The sequence below is a fragment of the Camelus ferus genome, chromosome X (assembly GCF_009834535.1).
Source record: "Camelus ferus isolate YT-003-E chromosome X, BCGSAC_Cfer_1.0, whole genome shotgun sequence".
Lineage (NCBI taxonomy): Eukaryota > Metazoa > Chordata > Mammalia > Artiodactyla > Camelidae > Camelus > Camelus ferus.
Window position 1 is genome coordinate 14,810,360 of NC_045732.1, and position 16,123 is coordinate 14,826,482.

Genomic DNA, 16,123 nt, shown 5'->3' on the forward strand with positions numbered 1-16,123 from the left:
TCAGCCCGCTCTCGCCCGGGGGGCAGGGCCAGCGAGCGGCTCTCGCGCTGGTAGGCGGAGGAGGAAGGGGTGGGGCCTGCTCCTTCTTGATTGACGTAAGCGCTTCCTTTTCGGCCCGCACCCGCTTCCCACGCTCCGGGAAGTCCCGCCTTCGGAAGAGGAAGTAGCGGTGCGCGCGCGAGCCGGCGGTGACCCGGGCGACAGCGGTGACCGAGAGAGAGGAAGGTGGCGGCCGCGAGTCGCTGCCACTCCGGGCCGGAGTCGGCGGTTAGAATCGGGGCCGGCAGCCCGGACAGAGTCAGGTGAGGAGGGGCGGGCCGGTTGAGGCCAGTGGGGTATGGGATCCCAGGACTGGACGGTGGCACGCTCGGGAGCCGTGCCAGGAAGACTCTGGCCGCATCTTGCTATCCGCTGTCCTTTCCTTCCTTCCTCTAATCTCTTTTCTTCGCCGCCATACCCTTCCCAGATCCCCAGACCCTCGCTAAGCCCCGGGGCCGGGGGCTTAGCCTGGACTGTCAGTTTCCTCTCTCAACCGAATCACCACCCCCACCTTCCCCTCAACCCCCGGCCTAGACCTCCTCGCTCTGACGTGGCTTTTTCAGGGACCTCCTCACCTCACCCCCCCCAAATCCGCATACCTTTAGAAACGTATCCCCAAAGAGTGGTGTAGATTTCACACTAGTGTTTCCCAAAGTGGGTAGGTAATATGTTAAAGCCGTCCCTCAAAGTGGGTTTCCTGCCCGGTAAGATTCCCATAAGGACAAGAGGAAAAACAAAGGTTGGCCAGATTAAGAATACTAAGGGAGTAGCTGGAGCCCGGGCATCAGCATTAATTGGTCTCTTTGCTTTGGTACTTGTGAATTTAGAATTGCCTGGATTCACCACTGTGATTCCCGCCATGGGTTTGTCCTCATCTACCCCTGCTGTTGCAGTTCAGACCCCAAATGCTTCAGATCATCAGACAGCATCCCCGCGGACAGGATGTCCAATGCATGAAGGGAAAATGAAAGGTAATCGACCCTTTTGTCTAGAAAATAAAAACAAAAGAGAATTCTCAAAAGGATTTGGAGGAGGCAGCAGGATAGCATGCCAGTGAGGCTCCTAGGCCTAGGAGTGAGGCAACCTGGGTTCGGTCCTTATGCTGCTGCTTACAAGGGTATGTGACTGTAGACAGTTTACTTCTCTAAGTCTCAACCCATCATCTGTAAGATGAGGATATAACAACAACATTTCACAGGATTCTTGTGACGATTGAGATAATTCATGAGAGTATAGGAATTGCTCCATAAATCAGCCCCAATCCTCAAATTTGCCTCTGTCAACATCAGCAGTTTTCAACCTGGGGGGCAGTCTTCTATCTCCCAAGAGAACATTTGGCAATGCCTAGAGGCAATTTTGCTTGTCTACACTGAGAGGAGGGGGTGCACCTAATGAGCAGAAGGCCAGAGTTCTGCTAAACATCCTACGATGCACAGTGCAGCCCCTCCAGCAAAGAATCATCTGGCCCCAAATGTCAAGAGTGCCAAGGCTGAGAAACCTGGGTCTAGATCTAGCTGTTTATTTATCAAGACAACTTTATTTGTGCATCTCTTGGAGTACTCAGCTATGTAAAAATAAATCATTGCCTGATGGACTTGCTGTTCATCCTTTAGGTGCAAAGGTGAGAGTGGGAAAGCTGTCTTTTGTTTTTAATTGGTTCACCTTCTGTTTTAGATTCCCTGTGTAAATCCACCTGAATCCACCTGACATTTTAAGTTCTTGTTTCAAGACGTGAGGGGAGGAGCCAGTGTAGCCTGCTTACTCAGTGCTGACACTTCCTGGCCTTGTAGTCGTTCACTCCCTCAGTCACTCAACAAGGATTTGCTTCCTGCCCACTCTGCCAAGCACAGATGGGTTTTGTTTGCTTTTGCACTGAGAGAACAGCCAAGTATAAAACAGGCTAAAATCCTTTGCCTAATGGAGTTTACGTTCTCATCCTCATAATCCTGCCTGGTAGGTTTTCTCCCTGTTTTATAGTTAAGGAAACTTACAAGTCACACAGGTAGTAAGTGGTAAAGCCAGTGAAAACTCTGCGACCTTGGATCAGGACCAGTCTGGTGCTGAAACAGAGGCAGACTTGGACGAAGCAGGTGTGTGCCTGCTCTGAGCATCCCCAGGAAATTCCAGAACCCTGTCTATGGTTTGATTTTATTTGCTGCAAATCCAAGAGAGCTCTCAGTCTGATTAATTTGCATAAGTAAAGAACGTGGCATTGGTAGGAGATTGAAGGGGCTAGGGTTCTGTTATATGAAAAATGGAAACAGGATTTTCTTTCCAACCTGGGATCAGTGGGATCAGTGACCCAGGAAAGATTGGCTCTTTGAATGGTGGCGAGAGGAGGAGGTGTAACAAGTCTCCCTTTAGTCCCCAAGTAGATAGCTGTCCAGGGTCCTGGGGAATGAGGGTCTGTAGGGAGAAGCAGAGGAAAGAGAAGTGAAAGGAAACTTGTCTTTTTCATGTAGGGCATCCAGCCTTCAGTGCATTCCTGGTGTTAACTGCTGCTGCTGAAGATAAGGCTTTACACGAGCAGCTGTTCCTGGGCCGTGGCTCTCCCTGTGCCTGTCTCCTCTCCTCAGTCTTAGACCGCCTTTTTTTTTTTTCATACTTTTTTTTTTGGTGGGAGGGGGTAATTCGGTTTATTTATTTATTTACTCTTAGAGGAGGTACTGGGGATTGAACTCAGGACCTTATGCATACTAAGCATGCACTCTACCACTTGATCTATACCCTCCCCCAAGACTGCCTTCTCAGCCCACACGCTTGCTTCCATCAGCACGCTGGACCCTTGGGCATGGACTGCCCTTCCCGCTGCTGTTCTCGTAGGTGCAGACCTTTCCTCTTAAGTGGCATCTGGATCCTCCATGGATTGTAGACCGTTTTCTTTAACATGTGCCTTTGCTTGATAAATTTGCTGTCTACTGACAAGGAACAGAACCTCAGCCCGGTGGTAGTTTTCGGTGCCTGGTTTTAGTCCTGGAGCGGAGCACAAGCAGAGTGGCACTCTTTGCTCCAGTAGCCTTTTTGAAGATGACTCTGCTCATTTCTCTGTCCTGTCCCCAGTACCTGAGAGACAGCATCCGTAATGAAAGCCTGGACTCCTGTGTCCTGGTTGGAGTTGGGTCTTGTCTGGAATTTGGGGATAGAAATTCAGGGAGACGCAGTCAAGTGTGGCCGGCCCCACCGAGGTTCCTCTGTAGCAGCTCACAGCAGCCGGTGCCAGGAGCTCCCTTCCCCCGTTACTGAAACCCTGGTGTGGGCAGTGCCTTCTCTTGCAAATGCTGAGACTTTGGGGGTTTACTTTTACTAGGGGAACGACACAGGAAGAGAATGGGTACCTGTTTCTCTTTCAAGGGGAAAGTAAATTTGTAGAACCTTCTCCTGGTCTTTAAGATGTTATACTGTTGGCTAGCTTTACTCGTGGCAGCTTTGCACAGTAGAACCCTGGCTTGACCTGGGCTGGTGATCACTGGTCAGAAATTCAGCTCTCTGGGGCCCAGAATGAGAGAGCTAGATATCCTGCCTTTGTGGTGACACTTTCTACACTTGATTTATTGCAGGCTGTCCAGAGAGTGCACAGCCCTCTGACTCAACCTGTGGGAGCCAAACGAACTCTGTGCCTGCCCACCAGGAGCGCGCATACGAATACGTGCAGTGCCCCGTCACCGGTGCTAAGGCTGGGAATAAGGAGAACCTAGATCCTTCTAACCTGGTAACCCGCGCCCCGCCCCTCTTCCTGGAAGTGTGTGTGCAGGGGTGCTTTTACAGGCTCCCAAGAAAAACTGTAGATGGCTAGGACTGATGATTCTGTCCTTTGAAAACAAAGTCTGATATTCCATCCACAGTGAAAATCTAGAATGCGTTACTAAGTGTAGCTTCAGAGAGCACCTGAGAAAGCAGAGGGCGATCACGAAGTGCCAAAATGGCTTCTCCACAACAGACGGTGATTTCTCACAGTTCTGGAGGCTGGGAAGGCTGAGATCAAGGTGCCGGCAGATTCAGTGAATTTGGGGGGAATGCAAACATTCCATCTGTGGCACCAGTAATGACCCTCCCAAGCTATATGACCAGGACTAAGCCACACCAGAGGACATTTCCTTATGGGGTAGAGTTATTAGGTAGGCAGGAAATGCCATTAAGAGTGCAGCTAGAATTTGCAAAGGTGTTTCTGGTCTTGGGAAACCTCGTAGGCATGCTGCAAGCCTGAGGCACCTCTTGAGGCACCTCTTAAGGCACAGCCAGGTGGCAGCCTGCACGTCAGTCACTGGGGTGGTACAGCGTCACGCAGCCAGCAATGGAATGCCACCGAGAAAGCAAGGACGACTAGCGTGGCCTAAGTTTTGTGAGAGTCAGACAGTGGAAGGAAGTGTGGCTTCCTGTTTGGAACCCCATATTAATGAAGAGACAGTGGCAGCCTGTACCTTAGAAGGCACAGAATTGCCTCAAGTATTTGGAAATCTTGGCAAACAAGGCAACATTTGAGAGAACTAGAAAAAATATATATATATATAAATAACAGACTATCATAGATTGAGTGGCTTATAAACAACAGACAGTGATTTCTCACAGTTCTGGAGGCTGGGAAGTCTGAGATCAAGGCACCAGCAGATTCAATGAATTTGGAGGGAATGTAAACATCCCATTTCTGGCACCAATAACAACCCTCCCAAAGTATAAGGCAACTGCTGTGTTGAGGAAGAAGGTGGCGGTGGGCCTTCTCACCTTTGGCACTGCTGACGTCGAGACTCAGCGAGTCCTTGTGGGCTTTCCTGGGCACTGGAGGATCTGAGCAGCGTCCCTGGCCTCTGCCCACCGGATGCCAGGAGCCCCCTCTCTTCTCAGTTACAACTACCAAAAAATGTCTCCAGATGTTGCCAGAAGGTAGGCTGGCTGAGTCTTAAGAATGTAATGGTTCAGAACATGGGCCTTTCGGAATCCTACAGGCCTGGGCTCTGACCCAGTGGGATTGTTACATGTAGCAAGAATATTAGCCTCGGTGAACTTCTCTGTTGGTTACGTGTGTAGACCCCTTGCTAAGCACCATCCAGCTCTCCTGGAGCGGTGGTGTACCCGTTCTAGAGCTGAAGTACTGAGAGGGAGGGAGGGAGCAGTTTGCCCCCATCACTCAGCTCAGAAGTGGCAGAGTCCAAGCTGAACCCCCATCTGTCTCCGACCTGTGTTCTTAAAGATGCTGTGGTGATAACACCGGTAAAGTGCTCGGGGCCCTGCCCGGCACCCCGGCTCTTCCACTGTGGCCCCTCCAGCCAGGGGCTCAGAGGCTGTCTTGTGGCTGAGACTTCACTAATGTGTACCTCCTGGAAAAGCCAACTTGCTTTCAACACAAAAAGATGTTCTAGGCAAGTGGTACTCATCATGGGGTGATTTTGCCCCTGGGGGGACGCTGGTGGTCACATCTGGGGAGGAGGAGGTACCGCTGGGTAGAGGCCAGGGATGCTGCTAAATATCCTACAGTGCTCAGAATGGACCCCATAACCGGAAGTTGTCCCGGGCCCAAATGTCAGTGGTGCCAAGGGTGAGAAACCTTGGTCCAGGCTGTGTTCCCATGATGCTCTGCTGCCCCTTCAGTCCAGGAGAAAGGATTCTTCCCCTCCTTCCAGTCTGCCAGTGTCAGGACGTCAGTATTCATCTATGATGCACTCAGCCCAAAGGCTGAAAGCATAAGCAAGATCCAGAAAGTAAAGAGTATTTAAAAAGAAAGTGGCGGTGTACACATATTCTATGAGACTTTTCCTCACAAGAGCGAACAGTCATTTTTGAAAAGCCCGTCCTGGAAAGGCAATGCCTGCCCATCATGGCATTAATTTTTGCTTTTTAATCCTTTAGAAGTAAACTACAATTTCAACTGCAGTGTGTATTTACTATTTATGAGAACTTAAACAAGGAAAGACAGCTTCAGTACTCTGACTCTTCAGAACAGCCCAGTTGTCTGAGGTCTGAAACTTTGATGACGCTAGTTTAATAAGGAAACTGTGCTATGTGTGTGTGATGCCTTGCTTTCTAGGAAGTAGGTAATTATTTTGTTTGTTTCTACTTTATTTCCAACTTTTTGAAAAAATCCACTTGTTTTATTTAGATGCCACCACCTAATCAGACACCAGCGCCCGATCAGCCGTTCACACTATCTACTGTGAGAGAGGAGTCGTCTATTCCAAGGGCAGATTCAGATAAAAAGTGGGTTTATCCTTCCGAACAGATGTTCTGGAATGCGATGTTAAGGAAAGGGTGAGTGAGCGAGCATATTACTGAGAATATAAATTTGCTTGTTAGATTCATCTAAGAATTAAATGTTAGAAAGGTTTTTAATCCTTCAGCCATACAGTAAGTTTTTATAATAATCGACTGACTTTTCACTTATCAGAATATAAGTACCAGGCCAATGTATTAGGGTTCTCCAGAGACACAGAACTAACAGGATATGTCTGTCTTTCCATGCGTGTAAGGAGATTTATCATAAGGAACTGACTCACAGTTATGAAGGCTGAGAAGTCCCACAGTCTCCTTGACAGTCCCATGAGAGCCAATATGATATTTCAGTTCAAGTCCAAAGGCAGGAAAAAACCCCCCAGTGTCTCAGTTGGAAGGCCGTCAGGCAGAAGGACTTCCCTTTTACTTGCAGGATGCTCAGAGTTTCTGTTCTGTGCAGGCCTTCAGCTGATTAGATGTGGGCGTGCTCTGCCCAGTTCAACATTAATCTCATCCAGAATAATGTTTGACCAAATATCTGGGCACCCCATGGCCCAGTCAAGTTGACATATAAAATTAACCCAGCACAGCCAGTAAGACTTTTAAAAAAACTACTATATAAACTACTTAGAAGAAGTTAGGGAATCCATGATACTGACAGAAAAAGTGTCATCTTAAAAATACTGGACCCTTGATAGCTGTGTAAATCTGATTTTTGGTGACTGAATGAAATGAATACATGGTGTTGTCAGTAATATGTCAGATTTTACCAAATGCTCTTTCTAGGTGGAAGTGGAAGGATGAGGACATCAGTCAGAAAGACATGTATAATATCATTAGAATTCACAACCAGAATAATGAGCAGGCCTGGAGGGAGATTTTGAAGTGGGAAGCCCTTCACGCCAAGTAAGTATGTTTGTGATCTTAAAAGAAATCCAGCATCCTTCTAATTTCATAGCCGCCTCATATGAAAAGAAATACAGAGACATTTTATTCAAAGAACTATTGCTATTGTAATCAAACATTTTCGGGAGCAGGCCTGTCCCAGTGACTTGTGTGGAAGACCCCCCACCCCAGCTGTGTAAAACAGCAGCTGTTTGATTATGCTCGTGGATCTGGGGAGTCCCAAGTGCAGAAAGGACAGAGCAGGGATGACTCGCCTCTGCTCCCTGATGAGGTCTCAGTCGCCAGGGCTCAGTGGTCAGGGGTGGCTTGACAGCCTTGGGCTGAATCATTTGAAGGCCCCATTTACTCGTCTGGTAAGTGATGCCAGCTGTCAGGCAGGACACCTACCCACAGCCCCTAAATGTGGCTGCGCTGGCTTCTTCCTGCCGAGGGGGCCAGGATCCCAGAGCCAGAGTTCCAAAAAGTTCCAGGGAAGCTGCATCTCCTTTGACCTGGTCTGGGAAGCCCCTTGGTGTTGTGTCACAAGCCTGTCCCGATTCAAGGGGAGGGGTTGTAGGAGTTGTGTCACAGGAGATCTAAAATGCTCTCCGCCCCAGGGGCGCTGGGAAGAACAGCTTTGTTCACTCAGCAGCATTTACTGAATCCCATGAGGACGTTGTCACACGTGGACCTCTTTCCTGGGGAGACTAGCTCTATGCACTTGCCAGTGACTGGCAATGGGCCATCAGTCTGTTCAGAGCCACGGTCCTCACGCCCAGGTCACATCAGCATCACCCGGCGGGTTTGTTCCCATACCGAGTGCTGGGCCCCACCCCTGGGGTTGCTGAGTCTGTAGATCAGGGCTGAGGCCCACACTTAGCATTTCCAGAATGATGCCAGCAGGAGAAGGTCTGCCCGGGATGAGTTGACTCCTTTGCTGTGACTCTACTGAGAAGAGGTGCTAACGAGCAGCCCCCCAGGCCGGCAGGGGAGCAGCTCGGACAGTCCCCACTGGGGGCCCATCACACCCGGAGCTTCTCTCCCGCCCAGGTCATTAGAGAGATCTGTCCAGGCTGAAGCCTGTCTTAATATGACAGCAGCTGCCACGACAGGTGGCCTGTACTTACACTGCCCCCTCGGAGGCCCCTGCTGTGTGCTTTGTGGGCTGGCCAGCCGTGCGCTCCCACCCCCGCCCCCTCAGGGCCGGGAACAGGCCGCTGGCATCCAGGAAGGCCTTGCCCAGGGGCCGCCTAGAGGGGGATTTTCTAGGCAGGACCTTGCCGCCTGTCGGCTAGTGTGCAGTTACTTAAGCTGGTCCAACACCAATTGTATTAGTTCCCAGGGAATCAGCCAGCATTCTTCTTTCTTCATGAAGGCTGTTCATTGGTTTCAAATGAAAGAGTTTAGGATTTTCTTAGGTTTGTCTGAAAAAAACCCCAACTGCTCTTTGTGAAAGAGAAGCACGATGCCCGATACTTCACACTTTTTACCCGAGAACACGCCTGTATCCCCGCGCCAGATGGAAGGGCCCAGCTTCCTGACTCCTGCAGAGAGCAGTGCAGATATTTGGAAGGAAGGGGGGCGGAATGGAACATCCCTGTTCCAGAAACCAACAGCAGCATCTTTAACGAGCAAGGGTATTTCTTTGAGTTTTTTCGGGGTTACCTTTCTCTAGCAATGTGGTATTATGTAAAATGCATACAGAAAAATGTCTGTTATTAGAAACTTCAGCATCGTATTTTTCCAAGGAAAACATTTTAACAGCCTTTTCTTACTTGGGGATTTCTAGGGAGTGTCCTTGTGGTCCGTCACTGATCCGATTTGGAGGTAAAGCGAAAGAGTATTCACCAAGGGCCAGAATTCGTTCCTGGATGGGGTGAGTGTTGCTGCAGAAATGTTACTTTCTGTTCCTCAGGTCAGGGTCTGCTTTCTCTTGGCACCAAAACCAAACCGTTAGAGAACTTGAGTGACATCTTCCAAAACGTCATCAGTGTCCCGTGTCCAGCTGTAGGTCGCTTGCTCTCCCTGACGGTTGCCACTGGTGGGCAGGTTCACTAGGGGGTCGGGGGTTGCTTCCAGTCCAATTGTAGGATTGAAGCAAGTTGTCTTGTGTGTTCTTGGCTCCGTCCTCTCTCTCCTCCCGTGATGCATCTCTGTAGACCTGTGCCCTTGGTGCTGCCCCCGTCTTCCAGCGGAGTCGGATTCTCTGCCCACACCTGCCTTTCCGCAGGACCTCAGCCAACCTCCCTGGCCCGGGTGTCTGTCCTGAGGTTGACCTTATTCCTTTGTAGCAGGTGAGCTGTCCTCTGATTGGGGCTCCTCCCGTACTCCAGCACCACCTTCCTTCAGCGCTGTGGCCTGTTCTCATCTCCGAGTCTCACCTCCCGTTAGATGTGGACTCTGAGAGCGGGCCTCTCCATTCACTGCTTTGCCATCTTTCTCCCTGAAACCAGAGCTGAACACCCCGCAAGCATTTTAACACTCACTGGCGTGTTTTTATTCCAGGTACGAGTTGCCTTTCGACAGGCACGACTGGATTGTCAACCGCTGCGGGACAGAAGTCAGATACGTCATTGACTACTACGATGGCGGCGAGGTCAACCAGGACTACCAGTTCACCATCCTGGATGTGCGGCCCGCTCTGGATTCGCTCTCAGCTGTGTGGGACAGGATGAAGGTCGCCTGGTGGCGCTGGACTTCCTAACCACTGCTTTGTTAGAGATGGCAAAATACCAACTTATTTTTTTTTTTCTGAACAATACATTAACTATTTTCCCCCAACTGAATAGCACTCATGATGTAGTGGGAACGCCAAGTGGGTCATCACACCTTGCATCTCACTTAGCAAAGGATACTCTGCACGTGCTCTTTTGAGTTCTGTTTTCACCTTGCAGTTTGCAGCGGATCTTTTTTTTCTTCCCATCTAGGGACGAGGGAAACACGCCCTTGGTTTTTCCTTTAACTGCGGTACTGCCTGTGTATTTAGAAAAGTCTGAACCAGCTCTGAGAAAGAACTTTGCTTAAAATGTGAAGAGCTGCTTTGTTCCTTCCTGTGTTCTCTTGAATACTGACATGTAGACCCGAAAGCCCATGGGATGCTCGGGAGCTTTTACCTGGTCAAATATTTTAATTAAAAGTGTTCTGTTAGGCTTTTTAAAAAGTTACCAGCATTTCTAAAGTCCTCACAACACAGCAGCAAGCTCTGAAGAAAATGTAGGCGCACAAAGGAAATGTACTCAGCCAAACTGTGGTGTGTCCAGGCTCTTCAAATTCTCGCCGATGTGAGTTTTTCAGCCTGGCCCTTGTTACAGAGTAGTTTCCACTCCCCCAGGACTTGATGCACGTGCACTGGAATATGTTTTAACTTTTTATATATTTTCATTTTCATCCCCATTGTTCTGAGACATAACTCAGCTCCCTGCAAGCAGGTCTCATTGTCCCTGGCATCTGACACCGTACCCCACCCTCGAGTCCCATCCCTCCCCTGCCTGAGGCCTTCCCTCTAGTCAGCCTAACCTGAACCTTGAAGGTCTGGCTCAAGTCCCAGTGCTGGGGACAGTGCCTCTCAAACACGACGATGTTTTCTGGTTAGGCTTCACGAGAGGATTTTCCCAGATGTAGAATGTGTGCACCAACTCACTGTCTTGAGTTCAGGTTTGTTTTTTAAGGGAGCTCTAAATTAGCCTTTGAAATTCTGTGCACCAGTAACCCATAAACTGGTTGTTCCACTTACAGCAGCGTGTTAAAAAAAATAACCAACAGTCATTTGTAAGTGTTAATAATATTAACTCCTTTCATTTATCCTGAGTATTACAGGGCTAAATTAGTAGATGGACTTAATCTGGAGTGATTACTTTGGTATGAATTTCTTTGTTGTGTCTGTTTTGTGTGGAGTTTTAAGAATCCAACAACCTTAAACTTCTACATTTCAAAATATTTGTGTACTTTAAAATAAAATAAAGCTGACAGTTAACAAGTTTTGAAAAAATTTTTAAGAGTAACTACACATAACAATCAGACAGAAATAATCTTTAGAGATGTACTGACTTCTGGTCTCCCTGCTAGGTCAGCCATTTTCTCAACTGTTAATCACATATTTCTAATCTACTGAGGAAAATAATTACTATTGGCAGGTTTTTTTGGTCCTAAGTGCTATTGAATAAGTACAGGGCAAGACATTATTATGAGAAATAAAGTGCTGTAACTGGAAGCTGAAAATTGAGCCACAGGCAGGAATTCACCCCTTTTACAGGGTTCTTGTATTTCTTGAGAAAAACCACCTCTAAAGTAAACTGTCAGACAAACCTGACGATAGCAAGTTCACACAGCCCTCCTCCAGCCCGGGGGAGGACGGCAGCCTGCTGCACTCCGGGGCTGCCTGCGCTCCCGGCTGCATTTGGTTGTACCCAGTGGTCAGTACTTCTCTGGGAGGAGAGTTCATTTATAATTTCAAATTCATTTTGGATATTCTCCATTCTCAACTCAATTCTCTTAGGGTTTTCCACTAAGTCTTCTGTCACAGACTAATGAGAATCAGAACAAATGACGGTGCAGTAGGCTAAGTATTAACAAACAAGCTGGGGTGCAAGCTGGGGTTGCGTTTTAAACTCTCATATTCCTAGTAGCTCCCGGGCTAACGTCCGCTCCTGAGATGGCCGCCTACGCTCTGCATCGTACTGGGAACATAAGATGTATAAGGTGCAGCCCCTGCCTGCAAGGTGCTCAGAGTCCTACAGAGGACAGTCTATAAATGAAATAAATGGTGGTGAGGCACTAGACTTCTGATTTAAAGAAAGCTTTGTGTTAATCCAAGGGTTGAATGCAAGTTCACTTAAGTATTTTTAATGTATATGGAATACACAGTTACCAATTTCTTTAATGAGTCACCAGCATGGTCTACCCTCTACCAGAGTTACTCCACCCTCGCTGAAGTGAAGAGGCGCACATTTCACGTCTCACCTCTGCAATGACCGTGGGACTTGTGGATCACGTATGTCGCCACAGGCTTGAGGCTGTGTGGTCGTCAAGAATGCTCATCCTTGAAAAGACATGCACACCCCCGCACCATGTTCGCTGCAGCATTATTTACAAGAGCCAAGATGTGGAAACAACTTAAGTGTCCACTGACAGGTGAATGTATAAAAAAAACAATATATATAGCGACTATTCAGCCATAATAAAGAATAAATTCTTGCCATTTGCAACAACATGGCAGGACCTTGAGAGCGTTATGCTTAAGTGAAATAAGCCTCACAGAGAACGACAAATACCATAAGATCTCACTTATATGTGGAATCAAAAAACAACCACTATCACCACCCAAAAACCGGAGCTCAGGGATAGAACAGATTGGTGAGATCTGTGGTTGCCAGAGGTTTGCAGGGAACCAGGGCGAAATTCACGAATGTTGGGACAACCGATGTGCTTCAGTGTCCGACGACCCCCATTCCTGGGCTCTCAGATGTCTGACACTCTTTGCTGGGCGTATTTCCCCAGCAAACTGACAGCCCCAGGTAATGGCCACCTTATCAGTCATAGCCCCCACCGCCCTGCACGGACCCTAAACCTCTTTCCTCACCTACAACCAACCAGAGACTTGCTCACAAGCTGATCAGGCACCTTGTGACCCGACCTTATAAAAGACCCCGACATCTGGCCCTCGGTGCTTACGTAGGCACCCCTCGCCTGTGCAGCCCGCTGTTGTCTATGACAGCACACCCTAATAAACTCCTTTTTTATTCTTACACTTAATGTCTGGTGTCACTGACTCACCGACCGGCCGCCCCGTTGTGTCCCACAACAATGAAGGGGGTCAAAAGGTCCAGATCGCCAGTCGTAAAGCAAGTAAGTCATAGTGATGTAATGTGCAGCCTGGTGACTAGAGTTGGTGATACTGACTTGCATATTTGAAAGCTGCTAAGAAGCACGTCTTAAAAGTCCTCAGCACAAGAGCGCAAAAAACTTTTGTGGCAGGCACTAACTAGTCTTACTGAATCCTCACCTTGGACACCTGAAAGTAATTTATGGCAACTATACCTCAATTTAAAAAAAAAAAAGACATAAAGAACATCCTAGAGGCAGATGGCTGGCTTAGAGCCACGACTCAGCCCTTCACTTGCTGTGTGATCTTAATATCTCTGGGCCTCAGCTTTCTTGGCCACAAAAAGAATAACAGAACGAACTGATTTTGTTCCTCCGGGCTGCTATTACAAATACCATCCACGGGGTGGCTTAGAAACAACAGAAATTCATTTCTTACGGTTCTGGAGGCTGGAAAGTCCAAGATCAAGGCACTGGCACACCCGCTGTCTGGTAAGGATGGCGACGTCTTGTTTTGCTCACGTGAGGGAAGGGCGGGAGGGCCCCCCCCCGCAGTCTCTTTTATAAGGGCACCGATCCCATTTCTGAAGGCTCTGCCTTCATGACCTCGTCACGCCCAAAGGCCCCACCTCCTAATACCTGGGGAGTTGGATTTCCACCTGTGAACTGTGGGCTTCATTTTCTAAATTTGGGCAATGAGACAACCATTGAGGAGAAAAATTGGGATTTTAACCTTACTCCTTGCAACAAAATAAATTGATATGGAAGAAAGATTTGAAGATTTAGAAAATGCACCAAAACAAAACCACTTTACTATATCCCTTCTACACTTAGGCTAAGTTCCCGTCACTGGTTCCCGTGGCCCTTCAATAGCTGGGTATGAATTATTACCAGGATGCTTTTGGCAGCAAGTAACAGATTCTCTGCTGGGACTCACCGCCGTAAGTGCAAGACTGGGTGTGCGCCTGGTCGGTTGCACCTCTCTGGATGGCTTCTTCCATGCTCACTTTTCACTTCCTCCTAACAGGCTGGTTCCTTTCATCATCATCAGATAGCTTCAGTTGCTGTCTGAGCTTTATGGTCCCAGTTTATGGCCAGTAGACGTGAGGTGGGGTGGGAGGGGGAAGTCACCCGCAGCCAATGGAAAATCAGGTTTCTCTTTAATCGATTTCGACCATTTGGCATTAGGCCAGTGTCCTGCGACCCCACCCCACACTTTTCCATTCCCAGGAGAGTGCCTCGTGCTTAGATTAACCCAGACAAATCATTTGGAGAAAGCGGCAGGCCCCACCAGAGAATTACACCACTATTAATTAAAAACCTCATCCTTAGTTGTCATTTCATTAAAGTAGTTTTCCATCATTCTCTTACGCCAGCGTTTCAAATCTGGAGATGGTAGCTGGGGTAATGGAAGAAGACAGGACTGGAGCTCTTCATTCTGTACTGATTCTCTGTATTGGCCAGGGGATGTGAATAATCACTTAAGTCTAAGCCTCACTTTCCATAGATTCTCTTAAAGGTTCCTTTCAGACCAGAATTCTAGGTTTGATATGGCCTAGTTCTCTCACGTTTGGATGGACTGGGTTATGTCATGTTTTACGCTGGAGATTTTTAAGCTCAGGGAAAATAATGTGGTTTGAAAACCTACTTCCAACCAGTTTTTACATGAAGTACACCAGTAGATGCACTCTTAAAAGACCTACATTTCAGCTAATTCCTGGTTAACCGGCGCTTTCCTTTTCCTCTATAAAATGTGCTTAGAAACAACCCAAATGTCCATGAACTGATGGATGGATAAACAAATTGTAGTACACCTACACGCGAGAATTTGCATTCCTAATGACAGTGCTCCCAGGAGATGCTGCTGCTGCCAATCATGGTTTGAGTTTCACTTTCCTCCCAGCATCCTTCACACCCTCTGCACTTCCACGCGCTGCATCTTTGTGATGCATTTACAACTGCCCTATATTTACACAGCCATGGGTCCAAGGTCCAAGTAGGAAATATAAGAGCAAATGTTAAATGTAAATGCCACGTTTCCAGTTTTGCTTACCCCATGTCTTCCTGGAAGCCCTCCTCCTCCCCTCAGTTCTGAATGTTGCATAATTCCACCTTCATTCATCTTGTTTTAATAATGAAAAGCTTTCCTTTGAAAGTACATCTTCTCACTTCTGTAGGCGAGGACAATGGGGGCAAGGTGACAATGGAGTGGAGACAATGGCCCCTCAGCTGGGTCACAGAAAACCCCTCTGACACTGGGTGCTTCTTCTATGTGAGTTGTGGTCTCAAAGGCGGATGCTTTCCCGGTGGCCGCTCACCTGCGCCACATACATGTTCTGGCTGGAGCTTTCCTCACCATATCCGTTTGCAAAGGCTTAACAGAATGCCACAAACGGAATGGTTTAAATAACAGAAATGTACCCTCTCACAGTTCTGGAAGCTACAAGTAAGATCAAAACGTTGACAGAGCTGCGCCACCTCTGATGGCGCCAGGGAAGTTCTGTTCCAGGCCCCTCTCCCAGGTCCCGGCAGTTCTTGGCTGGTAACAGGAGAACGCCAGTCTTCACAAGGCCTTCTCCCTGGAGGGGTCTCTGTCTCTGCCTCCAAATTTCCCCTTTTTATTACGACATCAGTCATACTGGATTAGGGCCCACCCTAATGACCTCATCTTAACCTTATCATCTGCAAAGACCCTCTTTCCAATTAAGGCCACACTCACAAGCACTGTGGGTTAGGACTTCAGCATCTTTTTGGGAGACACAGTTCAACCCAAAACATTCACATTTGCAGAATGGCTGCAAAAAACCTCACCCAGGGCCAGGCCAGCTTGCCCTCTGGTGTCTGAGCTCTGTCACTGCTGAACTGCTCCAGTTTTTGTCTGCACACTTTGTTCAGCAGTGATGTTGCAAACCAGCACTGGCTTGGTCCCTAGCAAGTCTTGGCCCTCCTGCCAAGCTCGGCTGTGCTCATGGCCAAGACAGAATTCGCCCCTCCCCAGATGGAATAAAGGCTGAAGGGAGTCTCTCGGTGGGAGGCCAGCGGGAGGGTGAATCAACCAGCTGGCCTCCTGCAAAGCTTCAGGAAGGAAAAGGAGCCAGGCACCTCATCTGCCCTCAGGCTCCCCTCACGGCCACTTGCAGATTCTGGACCCAGTTCCTTGGTCTTTGATGAAGTGATT

General features: G+C 48.3%; 1 protein-coding gene across 2 annotated transcripts; it reads left to right on the top strand.

Annotated features, from left to right (window-relative positions):
• The first annotated feature begins 144 nt into the window (after nt 1-144).
• On the top strand, nt 145-11,098 carry LOC102518576 (cytochrome c-type heme lyase). Of its 2 annotated transcripts, XM_032475668.1 has the most exons (8): nt 145-302; nt 867-1,010; nt 3,597-3,748; nt 6,131-6,279; nt 7,027-7,146; nt 8,915-9,001; nt 9,285-9,419; nt 9,631-11,098. In XM_032475668.1, exons 2-8 carry the CDS (start codon nt 899-901, stop codon nt 9,827-9,829), a joined length of 954 nt encoding a protein of 317 aa, XP_032331559.1. In that variant the 5' UTR covers nt 145-302; nt 867-898; the 3' UTR covers nt 9,830-11,098. The 2 variants fall into 2 exon arrangements, with proteins under 2 accessions (XP_032331559.1, XP_032331560.1); XM_032475669.1 differs by lacking the exon at nt 9,285-9,419.
• Nucleotides 11,099-16,123: the final 5,025 nt, after the last annotated feature.

What these genes read in the sequence shown, in the direction of transcription:
- LOC102518576 (XM_032475668.1), top strand. Translation starts at nt 899, where the DNA reads ATGGGTTTGTCCTCATCTACCCCTGCTGTTGCAGTTCAGACCCCAAAT. An exon ending in AGAATTCGTTCCTGGATGGG is followed by an intron (nt 9,002 to 9,284) that starts GTGAGTGTTGCT and finishes GCATCTCTGTAG; the next exon opens with ACCTGTGCCCTTGGTGCTGC. An exon ending in ACCTTATTCCTTTGTAGCAG is followed by an intron (nt 9,420 to 9,630) that starts GTGAGCTGTCCT and finishes TTTTTATTCCAG; the next exon opens with GTACGAGTTGCCTTTCGACA.